Source organism: Oncorhynchus mykiss, chromosome 18 (genome assembly GCF_013265735.2).
Source record: "Oncorhynchus mykiss isolate Arlee chromosome 18, USDA_OmykA_1.1, whole genome shotgun sequence".
NCBI lineage: Eukaryota > Metazoa > Chordata > Actinopteri > Salmoniformes > Salmonidae > Oncorhynchus > Oncorhynchus mykiss.
This window is the reverse complement of record NC_048582.1, coordinates 8,198,042-8,220,541: the sequence shown is the minus strand read 5'-3', so window position 1 is coordinate 8,220,541 and position 22,500 is coordinate 8,198,042. Positions and strand designations below refer to the sequence as shown.

Here is a 22,500-nt window from a genome sequence, read left to right as displayed (position 1 = left end):
TCCACAGCCACAGGTATTTATAACACTCATCCATAACTGGCCTTCAACGCACTCATCCACAGCCACAGGTAGGAGGATACTCCTCCATAACACTCATCCATAACTGGCCTTCAACACACTCATCCACAGCCACAGGTAGGAGGATACGCCTCCATAACACTCATCCATAACTGGCCTTCAACGCACTCATCCACAGCCACAGGTAGGAGGATACTCCTCCATAACACTCATCCATAACTGGCCTTCAACACACTCCTCCACAGCCACAGGTAGGAGGATACGCCTCCATAACACTCATCAATAACTGGCCTTCAATGCACTCATCCACAGCCACAGGTGTCTATAACCCTCATCCACAGGTGTCTATAACCCTCATCCATAACTGGCCTTCAATGCACTCATCCACAGCCACAGGTGTCTATAACCCTCATCCACAGGTGTATATAACCCTCATCCATAACTGGCCTTCAATGCATTCATCCACAGGTGTCTATAACCCTCATCCACAGGTGTCTATAACCCTCATCCATAACTGGCCTTCAATGCACTCATCCACAGGTGTCTATAACCCTCATCCATAACTGGCCTTCAATGCACTCATTCACAGCCACAGGTGTCTATAACCCTCATCCATAACTGGCCTTCAATGCACTCATCCACAGCCACATGTATCTTTAACACTCATCCACAGCCACAGGTCAGATGTCAACCCGACAATCATCCATATATCTTATACCTAGACCTCATCCAACGCCACAGGTCAGAGACACTCATCCACAGCCACAGGTCAGAGACACTCATCCTTAACACTCATCCACAGCCACAGGTCAGAGACACTCATCCTTAACACTCATCCACAGCCACAGGTCAGAGACACTCATCCTTAACACTCATCCACAGCCACAGGTCAGAGACACTCATCCACAGCTTGTGGGGAATCGTGAATTTGCTCAAGATGTAGAAAATAAGATAAGTTGAACAACTGCATTATTTAAGGTTTAATAGACAGTAGACAGACATATTGGGAGACAGACACATTCCTCTGAGAGGTTGGGAACAATCTGCCCCCTTCCACAGACAAGACATTCATTATATGCTCAACCTTATCTCTGCTCTCCAGCTGCCTCCCGAGTGCCTGGGCCCTGGTCAAAACATACTGCCTCCCGAGTGCCCGGGCCCTGGTCAAAACATACTGCCTCCCGAGTGCCCGGGCCCTGGTCAAAACATACGGCCTCCCGAGTGCCTGGGCCCTGGTCCAAACATACTGCCTCCAAGTGCCCGGGCCCTGGTCAAAACATACTGCCTCCAAGTGCCTGGGCCCTGGTCAAAACATACGGCCTCCAAGTGCCTGGGCCCTGGTCAAAACATACTGCCTCCAAGTCCCCGGGCCCTGGTCAAAACATACTGCCACCCGAGTGCCCGGGCACTGGTCAAAACATACTGCCTCCCGAGTGCCCGGGCCCTGGTCAAAACATACGGCCTCCCGAGTGCCTGGGCCCTGGTCCAAACATACTGCCTCCAAGTGCCCGGGCCCTGGTCAAAACATACTGCCTCCAAGTGCCTGGGCCCTGGTCAAAACATACTGCCTCCAAGTCCCCGGGCCCTGGTCAAAACATACTGCCTCCAAGTGCCCGGGCCCTGGTCAAAACATACTGCCTCCAAGTGCCTGGGCCATGTTTAAAACATAAGCCAATTTGCAAGGCCAGAGTGACCTCACTTTAAAGAGCCTATAGCTAAATGAAAGCCTTCTGCCTCAGGAATGTCACTTAGGGCATTAATGCTGTCTAAGTGCTGTTTTATAGTGAGTCCTATCCTCAGAGAGGGGTCAACCTCTGGTTTAATATGCAGCTAGAATTATGTGTTTTGATGATATGAGAGTCTGGTCTCTCATTCATCATTCTAACAAGGCATAGCAGGTAGCGGGAGAACGAGGCTAAACGAGGCTACTTCATTTGAATAAATGAGCTGGACAAGGCATAACGTCCAGAGGCAGTGACCCTGAAGCGAGGTTGTCCAGAGGCAGTGACCCTGAAGCGAGGTTGTGCAGAGTGGCACAAATCAACATTGCATCAATTGTTGATCATTAAACATCTCATCCATCATGTACTCGTAATCATCCATCATGTACTCGTAATCATCCATCATGTACTCGTAATCATCCTCATTGTCGTTGGAATTGGAAACATTTCTCTGCAGTATTTCTTCTCATACATTTTCACCCCACCAACGTCCTATAAACACCAGGGAAGTCCGTTTTACACCCCACCAATGTTCTATAAACACCAGGGAAGTCTGTTTTTCACCCCACCGATGTTCTATAAACACCAGGGAAGTCTGTTTTTCATCCCACCAATGTTCTATAAACACCAGGGAAGTCTGTTTTTCACCCCACCAATGTTCTATAAACACCAGGGAAGTCTGTTTTTCATCCCACCAATGTTCTATAAACACCAGGGAAGTCTGTTTTTCACCCCACCAATGTCCTATAAACACCAGGGAAGTCTGTTTTTCACCCCACCAATGTCCTATAAACACCAGGGAAGTCTGTTTTTCACCCCACCAATGTCCTATAAACACCAGGGAAGTCTGTTTTTCACCCCACCAATGTCCTATAAACACCAGGGAAGTCTGTTTTTCACCCCACCAATGTCCTATAAACACCAGGGAAGTCTGTTTTTCACCCCACCAATGTTCTATAAACACCAGGGAAGTCTGTTTTTCACCCCACCAATGTCCTTTAAACACCAGGGAAGTCTGTTTTTCACACCACCAATGTCCTATAAACACCAGGGAAGTCCGTTTTTCACCCCACCAATGTCCTATAAACACCAGGGAAGTCTGTTTTACACCCCACCAATGTTCTATAAACACCAGGGAAGTCTGTTTTTCACACCACCAATGTCCTATAAACACCAGGGAAGTCTGTTTTACACCCCACCGATGTTCTATAAACACCAGGGAAGTCTGTTTTACACCCCACCAATGTCCTATAAACACCAGGGAAGTCTGTTTTTCACCCCACCGATGTTCTATAAACACCAGGGAAGTCTGTTTTTCACCCCACCAATGTTCTATAAACACCAGGGAAGTCTGTTTTACACCCCACCGATGTTCTATAAACACCAGGGAAGTCTGTTTTACACCCCACCGATGTTCTATAAACACCAGGGAAGTCTGTTTTACACCCCACCAATGTCCCATAAACACCAGGGAAGTCTGTTTTTCACCCCACCAATGTCCTATAAACACCAGGGAAGTCTGTTTTTCACACCACCAATGTCCTTTAAACACCAGGGAAGTCCGTTTTTCACCCCACCAATGTCCTATAAACACCAGGGAAGTCTGTTTTACACCCCACCAATGTTCTATAAACACCAGGGAAGTCTGTTTTTCACACCACCAATGTCCTATAAACACCAGGGAAGTCTGTTTTACACCCCACCGATGTTCTATAAACACCAGGGAAGTCTGTTTTACACCCCACCAATGTCCTATAAACACCAGGGAAGTCTGTTTTTCATCCCACCAATGTTCTATAAACACCAGGGAAGTCCGTTTTTCACCCCACCAATGTCCTATAAACACCAGGGAAGTCTGTTTTTCACCCCACCAATGTCCTATAAACACCAGGGAAGTCTGTTTTTCACCCCACCAATGTCCTATAAACACCAGGGAAGTCTGTTTTTCACCCCACCAATGTTCTATAAACACCAGGGAAGTCTGTTTTACACCCCACCGATGTTCTATAAACACCAGGGAAGTCTGTTTTTCACCCCACCAATGTTCTATAAACACCAGGGAAGTCCGTTTTTCACACCACCAATGTCCTTTAAACACCAGGGAAGTCCGTTTTTCACCCCACCAATGTCCTATAAACACCAGGGAAGTCTGTTTTACACCCCACCAATGTTCTATAAACACCAGGGAAGTCTGTTTTTCACACCACCAATGTCCTATAAACACCAGGGAAGTCTGTTTTACACCCCACCGATGTTCTATAAACACCAGGGAAGTCTGTTTTACACCCCACCGATGTCCTATAAACACCAGGGAAGTCTGTTTTTCACCCCACCGATGTTCTATAAACACCAGGGAAGTCTGTTTTTCACCCCACCAATGTTCTATAAACACCAGGGAAGTCTGTTTTTCACCCCACCGATGTCCTATAAACACCAGGGAAGTCTGTTTTTCATCCCACCAATGTCCTATAAACACCAGGGAAGTCTGTTTTTCACCCCACCAATGTTCTATAAACACCAGGGAAGTCTGTTTTTCACCCCACCAATGTTCTATAAACACCAGGGAAGTCTGTTTTTCACCCCACCAATGTTCTATAAACACCAGGGAAGTCTGTTTTTCACCCCACCAATGTTCTATAAACACCAGGGAAGTCTGTTTTTCACCCCACCAATGTTCTATAAACACCAGGGAAGTCCGTTTTTCACCCCACCAATGTCCTATAAACACCAGGGAAGTCTGTTTTTCACCCCACCAATGTTCTATAAACACCAGGGAAGTCCGTTTTTCACCCCACCAATGTCCTATAAACACCAGGGAAGTCTGTTTTTCACCCCACCAATGTTCTATAAACACCAGGGAAGTCTGTTTTTCACCCCACCAATGTTCTATAAACACCAGGGAAGTCTGTTTTTCACCCCACCAATGTTCTATAAACACCAGGGAAGTCTGTTTTTCACCCCACCAATGTCCTATAAACACCAGGGAAGTCTGTTTTTCACCCCACCAATGTCCTATAAACACCAGGGAAGTCTGTTTTTCACACCACCAATGTCCTATAAACACCAGGGAAGTCCGTTTTTCACCCCACCGATGTCCTATAAACACCAGGGAAGTCCGTTTTTCACCCCACCGATGTCCTATAAACACCAGGGAAGTCTGTTTTTCACCCCACCGATGTCCTATAAACACCAGGGAAGTCCGTTTTTCACACCACCAATGTCCTTTAAACACCAGGGAAGTCTGTTTTTCACCCCACCGATGTCCTATAAACACCAGGGAAGTCTGTTTTTCACCCCACCAATGTTCTATAAACACCAGGGAAGTCCGTTTTTCACCCCACCAATGTTCTATAAACACCAGGGAAGTCTGTTTTTCACCCCACCAATGTTCTATAAACACCAGGGAAGTCTGTTTTTCACCCCACCAATGTTCTATAAACACCAGGGAAGTCCGTTTTCACACGATAAAGCGGCAACACTCTCTGTCAAAACAAGACAAAAGACTAAATGAAAAATGGATCAGTGATGGCTAGAAGATCGGTGACGTCGACCGCCGAACAAGGAGAGGGACCGACTTCTACGGAAGTCGTGACAACAGTAGCCTAACAGTCCCCTGTTTGTCTTTGCCATGCACCGTCCTGAGTGGTATACCAATGACAAATCAGTATCTCCATCTATTTATTTCAACATTACTACATATGTTTTCCAATCTGGGGCGGCAGGGTAGCCTAGTGGTTAGAGTGTAGAGGTGGCAGGGTAGCCTAGTGGTTAGAGTGTAGAGGTGGCAGGGTAGCCTAGTGGTTAGAGTGTAGAGGTGGCAGGGTAGCCTAGTGGTAAGAGCGTTGGACTAGTAACCAAAAGGTTGAAAGTTCAAATCCCCAAACTGACAAGGTACAAATCTGTCGTTCTGCCCCTGAACAGGCAGTTAACCCACTGTTCCTAGGCCGTCAGTGAAAATAAGAATTTGTTCTTAACTGACTTGCCTAGTTAAATAAAACTGCTACTGCAAATAAACAATATTGGCGATCCCACATCAATTACGGGCAAGGTTCACCCTCCCAACACTTGTTTTTCTGGCATCTCTTCATTTTCTTCTTCAGAGGGCTTTACAGTTTCTACTCACAGCAACACACATGTAACTCATGCCTGTCACAGTGGGTGGTCCTTGATGATGTCCCAAAGTCAATATCTGGGGGATAGACTAATTTTCCCAACCAGATGAGTCTCTCACCTGACCATCCTTCACTGTCCATTTTGTCTCCTCCATTTTGTCTCCTCCATTTTTGATCAGCAGACGAGATCTCTCCATGCTCGCTTCACGTGCTCGATCTCAGGACTCATGCTGCACTCCTGAGAGAAAAGCAGTCAATAGCCTCCAAGTACACAAGTTGCTGGCTTGGACTCAGGTCTCAGGTAGAAGTGGTGAGGGACAAAGCCGTAGTGAACGCCATTACTGAAGCGAGGGCCAGGGAGGTAGAGGGTCAGGGAGGTAGAGGGCCAATGATGTACAGGGTCAGGGAGGTAGAGGGCCAGAGAGGTAGAGGGCCAGGGAGGTAGAGGGCCAGGGAGGTAGAGGGCCAGGGAGGTAGTGTCAGGGAGGTAGAGAGTCAGGGAGGTAGAGGGCCAGGGAGGTAGAGGGCCAGGGAGGTAGAGGTTCAGGGAGGTAGAGGGTCAGGGAGTTAGAGGGCCAAGGAGGTAGAGGGCCAGGGAGGTAGAGGGTCAGGGAGGTAGAGGGCCAGGGAGGTACCAGGGAGTTAGAGGGTCAGGGAGTTAGAGGGCCAGGGAGGTAGAGGGCCTGGGAGGTAGAGGGCCAGGGAGGTAGAGGGCCAGGGAGGTAGAGGGTCAGGGAGTTAGAGGGCCAGGGAGGTACCAGGGAGTTAGAGGGTCAGGGAGTTAGAGGGCCAGGGAGGTAGAGGGCCAGGGAGGTAGAGGGCCAGGGAGGTACAGGGCCAGGGAGGTAGAGGGCCAGGGAGGTAGAGGGTCAGGGAGGTACCAGGGAGTTAGAGGGTCAGGGAGTTAGAGGGCCAGGGAGGTAGAGGGTCAGGGAGGTAGAGGGCCAGGGAGGTACAGGGCCAGGGAGGTAGAGGGCCAGGGAGGTAGAGGGCCAGGGAGGTAGAGGGCCAGGGAGGTAGAGGGCCAGGGAGGTAGAGGGCCAAGGATGTACAGGGTCAGGGAGGTAGAGGGCCAGAGAGGTAGAGGGCCAGGGAGGTAGAGGGCCAGGGAGGTAGTGTCAGGGAGGTAGAGAGTCAGGGAGGTAGAGGGCCAGGGAGGTAGAGGGTCAGGGAGGTAGAGGGTCAGGGAGTTAGAGGGCCAAGGAGGTAGAGGGCCAAGGATGTACAGGGTCAGGGAGGTAGAGGGCCAGAGAGGTAGAGGGCCAGGGAGGTAGAGGGCCAGGGAGGTAGTGTCAGGGAGGTAGAGAGTCAGGGAGGTAGAGGGCCAGGGAGGTAGAGGGTCAGGGAGGTAGAGGGTCAGGGAGTTAGAGGGCCAAGGAGGTAGAGGGCCAGGGAGGTAGAGGGCCAGGGAGGTACCAGGGAGTTAGAGGGTCAGGGAGTTAGAGGGTCAGGGAGTTAGAGGGCCAGGGAGGTAGAGGGCCAGGGAGGTAGAGGGTCAGGGAGTTAGAGGGCCAGGGAGGTAGAGGGCCAGGGAGGTACAGGGCCAGGGAGGTAGAGGGCCAGGGAGGTAGAGGGTCAGGGAGGTACCAGGGAGTTAGAGGGTCAGGGAGTTAGAGGGTCAGGGAGGTAGAGGGTCAGGGAGGTTGAGGGCCAGGGAGGTAGAGGATCAGGAAGGTAGAGGGCCAGGGAGGTACCAGGGAGTTAGAGGGTCAGGGAGTTAGAGGGCCAGGGAGGTAGAGGGTCAGGGAGGTACAGGGCCAGGGAGGTAGAGGGCCAGGGAGGTAGAGGGCCAGGGAGGTACCAGGGAGTTAGATGGAGGTAGATAGAGGTACAGGGAGGTAGGTGGAGGTAGATGGTAGATGGAGGTACAGGGAGGTAGATGGAGGTACAGGGAGGTAGGTGGAGGTATATGGTAGATGGAGGTACAGGGAGGTAGATGGAGGTACAGGGAGGTAGGTGGAGGTAGATGGTAGATGGACGTACAGGGAGGTAGATGGAGGTAGATGGAGGTACAGGGAGGTAGATGGAGGTAGATGGAGGTGGATGGTAGATGGAGGTAGATGGAGGTAAAGGGAGGTAGATGGAGGTACAGGGAGGTAGATGGAGGTAGATGGTAGATGGACGTACAGGGAGGTAGATGGAGGTAGATGGAGGTAGATGGTAGATGGAGGTACAGGGAGGTAGATGGAGGTACAGGGAGGTAGATGGAGGTAGATGGTAGATGGACGTACAGGGAGGTAGATGGAGGTAGATGGTAGATGGAGGTACAGGGAGGTAGATGGAGGTACAGGGAGGTAGGTGGAGGTAGATGGTAGATGGACGTACAGGGAGGTAGATGGAGGTAGATGGAGGTACAGGGAGGTAGATGGAGGTGGATGGAGGTGGATGGAGGTGGATAGAGGTAGATGGTAGATGGAGGTACAGGGAGGTAGATGGTAGATGGAGGTGGATAGAGGTAGATGGTAGATGGAGGTAGATGGAGGTGGATAGAGGTACAGGGAGGTAGATGGAGGTAGATGGTAGATGGAGGTGGATGAATAAAACCCTTGGAGAAAGAAACTAAATCAAAACAAAGCAGCAATACACTCCGTCAGAAATATCTGCATTACTTGTTACATTCACCTTTCAACCTCTGGCCTTTCTAGTGAGGCTGATCCGCTCAGCAGGAAGTCAGGACAGAGGTCAACACAGAGGTTAAAGGTTACAGTTAATAAAAGTTCCTGTGGGTAGATGACCTGCTAGCTGATCCTCAGCTCTTTCCCTTTCTTCACCTTTACTTAGACTAAATATTTTAAAAATTCAAAACAACCTTCTTCACCCGTGAAGAACCAACTCAAACCCAATAACAAGTCCACACATAATACATCACCCTCTGTACTAACACATAATACATCACCCACTGTATCAACACCACTAACACATAATACATCACCCACTGTATCAACACCACTAACACATAATACATCACCCTCTGTATCAACACCACTAACACATAATACATCACCCTCTGTATCAACACCACTAACACATAATACATCACCCTCTGTATCAATACATAATACATCACCCTCTGTATCAACACCACTAACACATAATACATCACCCTCTGTATCAACACATAATACATCACCCTCTGTATCAACACCACTAACACATAATACATCACCCTCTGTATCAACACCACTAACACATAATACATCACCCTCTGTATCAACACATAATACATCACCCTCTGTATCAACACCACTAACACATAATACATCACCCTCTGTATCAACACATAATACATCACCCACTGTATCAACACCACTAACACATAATACATCACCCTCTGTATCAACACATAATACATCACCCTCTGTATCAACACATAATACATCACCCTCTGTATCAACACCACTAACACATAATACATCACCCTCTGTATCAACACCACTAACACATAATACATCACCCTCTGTATCAACACCACTAACACATAATACATCACCCACTGTATCAACACATAATACATCACCCTCTGTATCAACACCACTAACACATAATACATCACCCTCTGTATCAACACATAATACATCACCCTCTGTATCAACACCACTAACACATAATACATCACCCACTGTATCAATACCACTAACACATAATACATCACCCTCTGTATCAACACCACTAACACATAATACATCACCCTCTGTATCAACACCACTAACACATAATACATCACCCTCTGTATCAACACATAATACATCACCCTCTGTATCAACACCACTAACACATAATACATCACCCACTGTATCAATACCACTAACACATAATACATCACCCTCTGTATCAACACCACTAACACATAATACATCACCCTCTGTATCAACACCACTAACACATAATACATCACCCACTGTATCAATACCACTAACACATAATACATCACCCTCTGTATCAACACCACTAACACATAATACATCACCCTCTGTATCAACACCACTAACACATAATACATCACCCACTGTATCAACACATAATACATCACCCACTGTATCAATACCACTAACACATAATACATCACCCTCTGTATCAACACCACTAACACATAATACATCACCCTCTGTATCAACACCACTAACACATAATACATCACCCTCTGTACTAACACATAATACATCACCCTCTGTATCAACACATAATACATCACCCTCTGTATCAACACATAATACATCACCCACTGTATCAACACATAATACATCACCCTCTGTATCAACACATAATACATCACCCTCTGTATCAACACCACTAACACATAATACATCACCCTCTGTATCAACACATAATACATCACCCTCTGTATCAACACATAATACATCACCCACTGTATTAACACCACTAACACATAATACATCACCCACTGTATCAACACCACTAACACATAATACATCACCCTCTGTATCAACACATAATACATCACCCTCTGTATCAACACCACTAACACATAATACATCACCCTCTGTATCAACACCACTAACACATAATACATCACCCTCTGTATCAACACATAATACATCACCCACTGTATCAACACCACTAACACATAATACATCACCCACTGTATCAACACATAATACATCACCCTCTGTATCAACACCACTAACACATAATACATCACCCTCTGTATCAACACATAATACATCACCCTCTGTATCAACACCACTAACACATAATACATCACCCACTGTATCAACACATAATACATCACCCACTGTATCAACACCACTAACACATAATACATCACCCTCTGTATCAACACATAATACATCACCCTCTGTATCAACACCACTAACACATAATACATCACCCTCTGTATCAACACATAATACATCACCCACTGTATCAACACCACTAACACATAATACATCACCCACAGTATCAACACATAATACATCACCCACTGTATTAACACCACTAACACATAATACATCACCCACTGTATCAACACCACTAACACATAATACATCACCCACTGTATCAACACCACTAACACATAATACATCACCCTCTGTATCAACACATAATACATCACCCTCTGTATCAACACCACTAACACATAATACATCACCCTCTGTATCAACACCACTAACACATAATGCATCACCCTCTGTATCAACACATAATACATCACCCACTGTATCAACACCACTAACACATAATACATCACCCTCTGTATCAACACATAATACATCACCCTCTGTATCAACACATAATACATCACCCTCTGTATCAACACCACTAACACATAATACATCACCCTCTGTATCAACACATAATACATCACCCACTGTATCAACACCACTAACACATAATACATCACCCACTGTATCAACACATAATACATCACCCTCTGTATCAACACATAATACATCACCCGCTGTATCAACACCACTAACACATAATACATCACCCACTGTATCAACACATAATACATCACCCACTGTATCAACACATAATACATCACCCTCTGTATCAACACATAATACATCACCCTCTGTATCAACACATAATACATCACCCGCTGTATCAACACCACTAACACATAATACATCACCCACTGTATCAACACATAATACATCACCCACTGTATCAACACATAATACATCACCCACTGTATCAACACCACTAACACATAATACATCACCCTCTGTATCAACACATAATACATCACCCTCTGTATCAACACCACTAACACATAATACATCACCCTCTGTATCAACACATAATACATCACCCACTGTATCAACACCACTAACACATAATACATCACCCACTGTATCAACACATAATACATCACCCTCTGTATCAACACCACTAACACATAATACATCACCCTCTGTATCAACACATAATACATCACCCTCTGTATCAACACCACTAACACATAATACATCACCCACTGTATCAACACATAATACATCACCCTCTGTATCAACACATAATACATCACCCTCTGTATCAACACCACTAACACATAATACATCACCCGCTGTACTAACACATAATACATCACCCTCTGTATCAACACCACTAACACATAATACATCACCCTCTGTATCAACACCACTAACACATAATACATCACCCGCTGTACTAACACATAATACATCACCTACTGTATCAACACATAATACATCACCCTCTGTATCAACACCACTAACACATAATACATCACCCTCTGTATCAACACATAATACATCACCCACTGTATCAACACCACTAACACATAATACATCACCCTCTGTATCAACACCACTAACACATAATACATCACCCACTGTATCAACACCACTAACACATAATACATCACCCTCTGTATCAACACCACTAACACATAATACATCACCCTCTGTATCAACACCACTAACACATAATACATCACCCTCTGTATCAACACCACTAACACATAATACATCACCCTCTGTATCAACACCACTAACACATAATACATCACCCTCTGTATCAACACCACTAACACATAATACATCACCCTCTGTATCAACACCACTAACACATAATACATCACCCTCTGTATCAACACCACTAACACATAATACATCACCCTCTGTATCAACACCACTAACACATAATACATCACCCTCTGTATGAACACCACTAACACATAATACATCACCCACTGTACTAACACCACTAACACATAATACATCACCCTCTGTATCAACACCACTAACACATAATACATCACCCTCTGTATCAACACCACTAACACATAATACATCACCCACTGTATCAACACCACTAACACATAATACATCACCCTCTGTATCAACACCACTAACACATAATACATCACCCACTGTATCAACACCACTAACACATAATACATCACCCTCTGTATCAACACATAATACATCACCCTCTGTATCAACACATAATACATCACCCTCTGTATCAACACATAATACATCACCCTCTGTATCAACACATAATACATCACCCACTGTATCAACACCACTAACACATAATACATCACCCTCTGTATCAACACCACTAACACATAATACATCACCCTCTGTATCATCACCACTAACACATAATACATCACCCTCTGTATCAACACCACTAACACATAATACATCACCCACTGTATCAACACATAATACATCACCCTCTGTACTAACACATAATACATCACCCACTGTATCAACACATAATACATCACCCTCTGTATCATCACCACTAACACATAATACATCACCCTCTGTATCAACACCACTAACACATAATACATCACCCACTGTACTAACACATAATACATCACCCTCTGTATCAACACATAATACATCACCCTCTGTATCAACACCACTAACACATAATACATCACCCTCTGTATCAACACATAATACATCACCCTCTGTATCAACACATAATACATCACCCTCTGTATCAACACATAATACATCACCCTCTGTATCAACACCACTAACACATAATACATCACCCTCTGTATCAACACATAATACATCACCCTCTGTATCAACACATAATACATCACCCTCTGTATCAACACATAATACATCACCCTCTGTATCAACACCACTAACACATAATACATCACCCTCTGTATCAACACATAATACATCACCCTCTGTATCAACACATAATACATCACCCTCTGTATCAACACATAATACATCACCCTCTGTATCAACACCACTAACACATAATACATCACCCTCTGTATCAACACATAATACATCACCCTCTGTATCAACACATAATACATCACCCTCTGTATCAACACCACTAACACATAATACATCACCCTCTGTATCAACACATAATACATCACCCACTGTATCAATACATAATACATCACCCTCTGTATCAACACCACTAACACATAATACATCACCCTCTGTATCAACACATAATACATCACCCTCTGTATCAACACCACTAACACATAATACATCACCCTCTGTATCAACACCACTAACACATAATACATCACCCACTGTATCAACACCACTAACACATAATACATCACCCTCTGTATCAACACCACTAACACATAATACATCACCCTCTGTATCAACACATAATACATCACCCACTGTATCAATACATAATACATCACCCTCTGTATCAACACCACTAACACATAATACATCACCCTCTGTATCAACACATAATACATCACCCACTGTATCAACACCACTAACACATAATACATCACCCTCTGTATCAACACATAATACATCACCCACTGTATCAACACCACTAACACATAATACATCACCCTCTGTATCAACACATAATACATCACCCTCTGTATCAACACCACTAACACATAATACATCACCCTCTGTATCAACACCACTAACACATAATACATCACCCTCTGTATCAACACATAATACATCACCCTCTGTATCAACACATAATACATCACCCTCTGTATCAACACATAATACATCACCCTCTGTATCAACACATAATACATCACCCTCTGTATCAACACATAATACATCACCCTCTGTATCAACACATAATACATCACCCTCTGTATCAACACATAATACATCACCCTCTGTATCAACACCACTAACACATAATACATCACCCTCTGTATCAACACCACTAACACATAATACATCACCCACTGTACTAACACCACTAACACATAATACATCACCCTCTGTATCAACACATAATACATCACCCTCTGTATCAACACATAATACATCACCCTCTGTATCAACACCACTAACACATAATACATCACCCTCTGTATCAACACCACTAACACATAATACATCACCCTCTGTATCAACACCACTAACACATAATACATCACCCTCTGTATCAACACATAATACATCACCCACTGTATCAACACCACTAACACATAATACATCACCCTCTGTATCAACACATAATACATCACCCTCTGTATCAACACATAATACATCACCCTCTGTATCAACACCACTAACACATAATACATCACCCTCTGTATCAACACCACTAACACATAATACATCACCCTCTGTATCAACACCACTAACACATAATACATCACCCTCTGTATCAACACATAATACATCACCCTCTGTATCAACACCACTAACACATAATACATCACCCTCTGTATCAACACCACTAACACATAATACATCACCCACTGTATCAACACCACTAACACATAATACATCACCCTCTGTATCAACACATAATACATCACCCTCTGTATCAACACCACTAACACATAATACATCACCCAGTGTATTAACACATAATACATCACCCACTGTATTAACACCACTAACACATAATACATCACCCTCTGTATCAACACATAATACATCACCCTCTGTATCAACACATAATACATCACCCTCTGTATCAACACCACTAACACATAATACATCACCCACTGTATTAACACCACTAACACATAATACATCACCCTCTGTATCAACACATAATACATCACCCTCTGTATCAACACATAATACATCACCCTCTGTATCAACACATAATACATCACCCAGTGTATTAACACATAATACATCACCCACTGTATTAACACCACTAACACATAATACATCACCCTCTGTATCAACACCACTAACACATAATACATCACCCTCTGTATCAACACATAATACATCACCCTCTGTATCAACACCACTAACACATAATACATCACCCAGTGTATTAACACATAATACATCACCCACTGTATTAACACCACTAACACATAATACATCACCCTCTGTATCAACACATAATACATCACCCTCTGTATCAACACCACTAACACATAATACATCACCCACTGTATCAACACATAATACATCACCCACTGTATCAACACATAATACATCACCCTCTGTATCAACACCACTAACACATAATACATCACCCACTGTATCAACACATAATACATCACCCTCTGTATCAACACATAATACATCACCCTCTGTATCAACACCACTAACACATAATACATCACCCACTGTATCAACACATAATACATCACCCACTGTATTAACACATAATACATCTCCCACTGTATTAACACATAATACATCAGTATAGATGGGTGGGTTGTGTGTGTATGCAGGTATGTGTGTGTGTGAAACGTAGGGCAACAACAAACTAATGTCCAGGCCTTACTTCATTGGGCCTTAAGTCTAGGTCCAAAACGCTTCTTAACAGCTTCTACACCCAAGAGATAAGACTCCTGAAGAGTTAATCAAATGGCCACCCAGACTATCTGCATTGTCGTCCCCTCCACCCTCTCTGTTGTGCTGCTGTTGCTCTCTGTTTATTATCTATGCACTGTCACTTTAACTCTACCTACATGTACATATTACCTCAACTACCTCCACTAACCGGTGCCCCTGCACATGGACTCGCACATGTACCGGTACCTCCTGTTTATAGGCAAGAGCCTGTCAGTAAGCGTTTCACTGTAAGGTCTACTACACCTGTTGTATTCGGCGCACGTCACAAATAAACTTTGATTTGAATTGGGAGCTCTCTTAACATCTGTTTTCTGGTTCCTTTATAGACCTGCAGAGTTTCACTAACTGCTCTCCCAAGGCAGCCGGCCTCAGGAAGCATTTACAGAAGAGATACAGAATCATTGTTAAACTCATCAGAATACTTGGTAGTGGACACACCATCCTTTCCTGATAGAGAAAATCAACATTTCATTAGTTTTCACTATGTTAAATCTTAATCAGTCGAGTCAGGTCAGAGACATTCATCCATAACACTCATCCACAGGTCGCAGGTCAGATGTTAGCCCTCAGAACAGGATTCAATAAGAAAAGCCCTAATCTGCCCAGTCATCATCCAATCAGCTCTTCTACTCCTTTACCTGTTGGCATTTAGTCTGGAACAGAGTGGTCTGATTGGCTAGAGGATGTTTAGAGGATGAATCTGATTGGCTCATTCTGTTCCTGCCCCCTGCAGGCCTGAGCTGTTTGATTGGAGCATTGTGGAGAAGCAGAAGAGTGCCATGGAGAGATTGGATCACGCCTTCAGCAAGGCTGAGCAAACCCTGGGCATAGACAGACTGCTGGATGCTGAGGGTAAGATCCCTGACCCCTAACGCAGACCCTGACCCCTAACCCAGACCCTAAACCTGACCCCTAACCCAGACCCTAACCCTGACCCCTAACCCAGACCCTAAACCAGACCCCTAACCCAGACCCTAAACCTGACCCCTAACCCAGACCCTAACCCTGACCCCTAACCCAGACCCTAAACCTGACCCCTAACCCAGACCCTAACCCTGACCCCTAACCCAGACCCTTACCCCTAACCCAGACCCTAACGCGGACCCCTAACCCAGACCCTGACCCCTAACCCAGACCCTGACCCCAGACCCTAACCCCTAATCCTGACTCCTAACCAAGACCCTAAACCTGACCCCTAACCCAGACCCTGACCCATAACCCAGACCCTAACCCTGACCCCTATCCCAGACCCTCAACCTGACCCCTAACCCAGACCCTAACCCTGACCCCTAACCCAGACCCTGACCCCTAACCCAGACCCTGACCCCAGACCCTAACCCCTAATCCTGGCCCCTAACCCAGACCCTAACCCTGACCCCTAACCCAGACCCTAACCCAGACCCTAACCCAGACCCTGACCCCTAACCCAGATCCTGACCCCTAACCCAGACCCTAACCCTGGCCCCTAACCCTAACCCGGACCCCTAACCCAGACCCCTGACCCCTAACCCTGACCCCTAACCCAGACCCTAACCCAGACCCTAACCCTGGCCCCTAACCCAGACCCTAACCCTGGCCCCTAACCCAGACCCTAAGCCTGACCTCTAACCCAGACCCTAAGCCTGACCTCTAACCCAGACCCTAACCCTGACCCCTAACCCAGACCCTAACCCTGACCCCTAACCCAGACCCTAACCCTGGCTCCTAACCCAGACCCTAACCCTGGCCCCTAACCCAGACCCTAACCCTGGCTCCTAACCCAGACCCTGGCCCCTAACCCAGACCCTGACCCCTAACCCAGACCCTAACCCTGACCCCTAACCCAGACCCTAACCCTGACCCCTAACCCAGACCCTAACCCTGGCTCCTAACCCAGACCCTGGCCCCTAACCCAGACCCTAAGCCTGACCTCTGTCATCTGAAACCCCTCGGCATCTTCTTACTGCGACATTTAACCAGAAGCCCATATGATGTCAGTATGGGGCCGGTTTTACAGTCTTCACTTGGGCTCAACAGTGAGGAATAGTTACAGTATTACCCTGTGCTGTTGTTTTAGCCAGTGAATCTCACCGTCGTCCCGTCGGCGTGATTTAGGAATTCCAACCCCTTTTAAAACCCTTTACTGCAGTGGGCTAAATCAGGGCCAATCAGTATCCACCTCACACACATGGTTATGGGTTTAACAACAGTATCCACCTCACACACATGGTTATGGGCTTAACAACAGTATCCACCTCACACACATGGTTATGGGTTTAACAACAGTATCCACCTCACACACATGGTTATGGGTTTAACAACAGTATCCACCTCACACACATGGTTATGGGTTTAACAACAGTATCCACCTCACACACATGGTTATGGGCTTAACAAAAGAAGACACCTGTATCATGTCAGATATAGAGTTGAAATGTCTTACATTTTGAGTTTTCATCCCAACATTACACTTCATATACATCACAGAAAACTGAAATATAACTAAGCCGTTTGGCATAGAAACCCATGATTCCACATCAGGGTGATTTGGTCATTTGACTACAGGAAAGGATACACATCGTATGTTTGGGCTACAGAACATTGGATCATCTAACGGGGGCTGAGTGAGAGCTGTGTTTGTGAGAGAAAAAGTCTGTTGAGTCAGATTGGTTTGAGCTACAAACTATTTAAAGCGATCTCTGAAATGTTTAGGTCTATGACCTCACAAGCTACAGAAGAGTCGTTAGAAGATAAGGTTCTTCTACATAGATCATAGGACATAGTGTCTATAATACTGTAAGGGTTTATTCTACATAGATCATAGGAAATCCCAGGACATAGTGTCTATAATACTGTAAGGGGTTCTTCTACATAGATCATAGGAAATCCCAGGACATAGTGTCTATAATACTGTAAGGGGTTCTTCTACCTAGATCATAGGAAATCCCAGGACATCGTGTCTATAATACTGTAAGGGGTTCTTCTACATAGATCATAGGAAATCCCAGGACATCGTGTCTATAATACTGTAAGGGGTTCTTCTACATAGATCATAGGAAACCCCAGGACATAGTGTCTATAATACTGTAAGGGGTTCTTCTACATAGATCATAGGATCATAGAGTAACACTGTAATACGTTTACGTAGTTGCTGTCACAAACTCCACCCAGTTGTCACTGACTAGTTGGATATTTCCCAGTGAGCAAACCATTTCTGTACTTGTTTTTGCTTTGGCGGGTCTTATGTTTTGTATTGGAATTTGTCAATAAAACGCATGAATACAACTGTTTATTTATTTATTTAGTTGACTCTTTGCAAACTGGAAACAAGACTCCCTAAATTGTATCAGCATATCGATTGTGCCACCAGTGCTGGTAAAACCCTGGATCATTGTTATTCTAACTTCCGCGACGCATATAAGGCCCTCCCCCGCCCTCCTTTCGGAAAAGCTGACCACGACTCCATTTTGTTGCTCCCTGCCTACAGACAGAAACTAAAACAAGAAGCACCCGCGCTCAGGTCTGTTCAACGCTGGTCCGACAAATCTGACTGCACGCTTCAAGACTGCTTCGATCACGTGGACTGGGATAGTTTCCCTCATTGCTTCCAACAACAACATTGATCAATACACCGATTCAACGAGAAAGTTCATTAGAACGTGCATTGACAATGCCGTTCCCATAGCAACGATTAAAACATTCCCAAACCAGAAACCGTGGATTGATGGCAGCCTTCGCGTGAAACTGAAAGCGCGAACCACTGCTTTAAACCAGGGGCAAGGTGACCGGAAACATGACCGAATATAAAAACAGTGTAGCTATTCCCTCCGCAAGGCAATCAAACAAGCTAAGCGTCAGTATAGAGACAAAGTAGAGTCGCAATTCAACGGCTCAGACATAAGAGGTATGTGGCAGGGTCTACAGTCAATCACAGATTACAAAAAGAAAACCAGCCCAGTCACGCACCAGGATGTCTTGCTCCCAGACAGACTAAATAACTTTTTTGCCCGCTTTGAGGACAATACAGTGCCACTGACACGGCCCGCAATCAAAACCTGTGGACTCTCCTTTACTGCAGCCGACGTGAGTAAAACATTTAAACGTGTTAACCCTCGCAAGGCTGCAGGCCCAGACGGCATCCCCAGCCGCGCCCTCAGAGCATGCGCAGACCAGCTGGCTGGTGTGTTTACGGACTTATTCAATCAATCCTTATCCCAGTCTGCTGTTCCCACATGCTTCAAGAGGGCCACCATTGTCCCTGTTCCCAAGAAAGCTAAGGTAACTGAGCTAAACGACTACCGCCCCGTAGCACTCACTTCCGTCATCATGAAGTGCTTTGAGAGACTAGTCAAGGACCATATCACCTCCACCCTACCTGACACCCTAGACCCACTCCAATTTGCTTACCGCCCAAATAGGTCCACAGACGACGCAATCTCAACCACACTGCACACTGCCCTAACCCATTTGGACAAGAGGAATACCTATGTGAGAATGCTGTTCATCGACTACAGCTCAGCATTTAAAACCATAGTACCCTCCAAACTCGTCATCAAGCTCGAGACCCTGGGTCTCGACCCCGCCCTGTGCTACTGGGTACTGGACTTCCTGACGGGCCGCCCCCAGGTGGTGAGGGTAGGTAACAACATCTGCACCCCGCTGATCCTCAACACTGGGGCCTCACAAGGGTGCGTTCTGAGCCCTCTCCTGTACTCCCTGTTCACCCACGACTGCGTGGCCATGCACGTCCAACTCAATCATCAAGTTTGCAGACGACACTACAGTGGTAGGCTTGATTACCAACAACGACTAGACGGCCTACAGGGAGGAGGGTGAGGGACCTCGGAGTGTGGTGTCATGAAAATAACCTCACACTCAACGTCAACAAAACAAAGGAGATGATTGTGGATAGAGGGAGCACCCCCCTATCCACATCGATGGAACAGTAGTGGAGAGTGTAGTAAGTTTTAAGTTCCTTGGCGTACACATCACGGACAAACTGAATTGGTCCACCCACACAGACAGCGTTGTGAAGAAGGCTGAGGCTGAAGAAATTCGTCTTGTCACCAAAAGCACTCACAAACTTCTACAGATGGTACGACAACTGCTCCGCCCACAACCGTAAGGCTCTCCAGAGGGTAGGCTGCTGCCAACACACTGACTCAACTCCAGCCACTTTAATTATGGGAATTGATGGAAATTGATGTAAAATATATCACTAGCCACTTTAAACAATGCTACTTAATATAATGTTTACATACCCTGCATTACTCATCTCATATGTATATGTATATACTGTACTCTTATAATCTACTGCATCTTTATGTAATACATGTATCATTAGCCACTTTAAACTATGCCACTTTGTTTACATATCCTACATTACTCATCTCATATGTATATACTGTACTCTATACCATCTACTGCATCTTGCCTATGCCACTCTGTACCATCACTCATTCATATATCTTTATGTACATATTCTTTATCCCTTTACACTTGTGTGTATAAGGTAGTAGTTCTGGAATTGTTAGGTTAGATTACTCGTTGGTTATTACTGCATTGTCGGAACTAGAAGCACAAGCATTTCGCTACACTCGCATTAACATCATCTGCTAACCATGTGTATGTGACAAATACATTTGATTTGATTTGATGTGAAATAGTTTTGTGTTCTACTTGTAGCCCTGGTTGTCCTGAAAATACAATGTTAAAACACTTCATTGTGAGAATAAATATAAGGGCTGGACGTGCAGATCAATGAAATTCAGATCAATGAGAAGCTGATTTTTGCTGTGTTGGTGTGTAAACAGGCCTAAGCAGGACATGACTGAGCAGGGTGGTGTTGAGGCATGGTGTTAGGTCCATGGTGTTAGGTCCATGGTGTTAGGTCCATGGTGTTAGGTCCATGGAGTTAGGTCCATGGTGTTAGGTCCATGGTGTTAGGTCCATGGTGTTGTTGAGCCATGGTGTTAGGTCCATGGAGTTAGGTCCATGGTGGTGTTGAGCCATGGTGTTAGGTCCATGGTGTTAGGTCCATGGTGGTGTTGAGGCATGGTGCTAGGTCCATGGTACCACAGTATATTGTGCACTGTGGCGTAGTCCCATGGTCCAGTATGGATTAGTATTCAGTGGACAGATTGTCATCTGTCCCGTCCTAATCAATTATGACATTGGTGTCATGCTCTCATTGAGACGTTAAATAGTCCCAATCACAGAATACACCAATGGAATATGGTGGAGCAGAATGCTGATTGGCTACGGCCTATTAGATTCTGGTCACCTTGGCGATGAGAAGAAAAAATCTGGGAGATATGAATTGCATTAATAACTGGGCTTATTGAGGATGTTATGATTGGTGATGCCATTGTTATGCCCTGCCCAGTCATGTTATGATTGGTGATGTCATTA

General features: G+C 45.2%; 1 protein-coding gene across 9 annotated transcripts in view; it reads left to right on the top strand.

Annotated features, from left to right (window-relative positions):
• Positions 1 to 22,500, top strand: part of LOC110496981 (dystrophin) — a 394,538-nt gene that overhangs the window by 121,155 nt on the left and 250,883 nt on the right. For all 9 annotated transcript variants that reach the window (XM_036951595.1, XM_036951594.1, XM_036951600.1 and 6 more), the window contains exon 7: positions 16,844 to 16,962. In XM_036951595.1, coding sequence (XP_036807490.1) covers positions 16,844 to 16,962 — 119 coding nt within the window. The remainder of the gene's footprint in view (positions 1 to 16,843; positions 16,963 to 22,500) is intronic.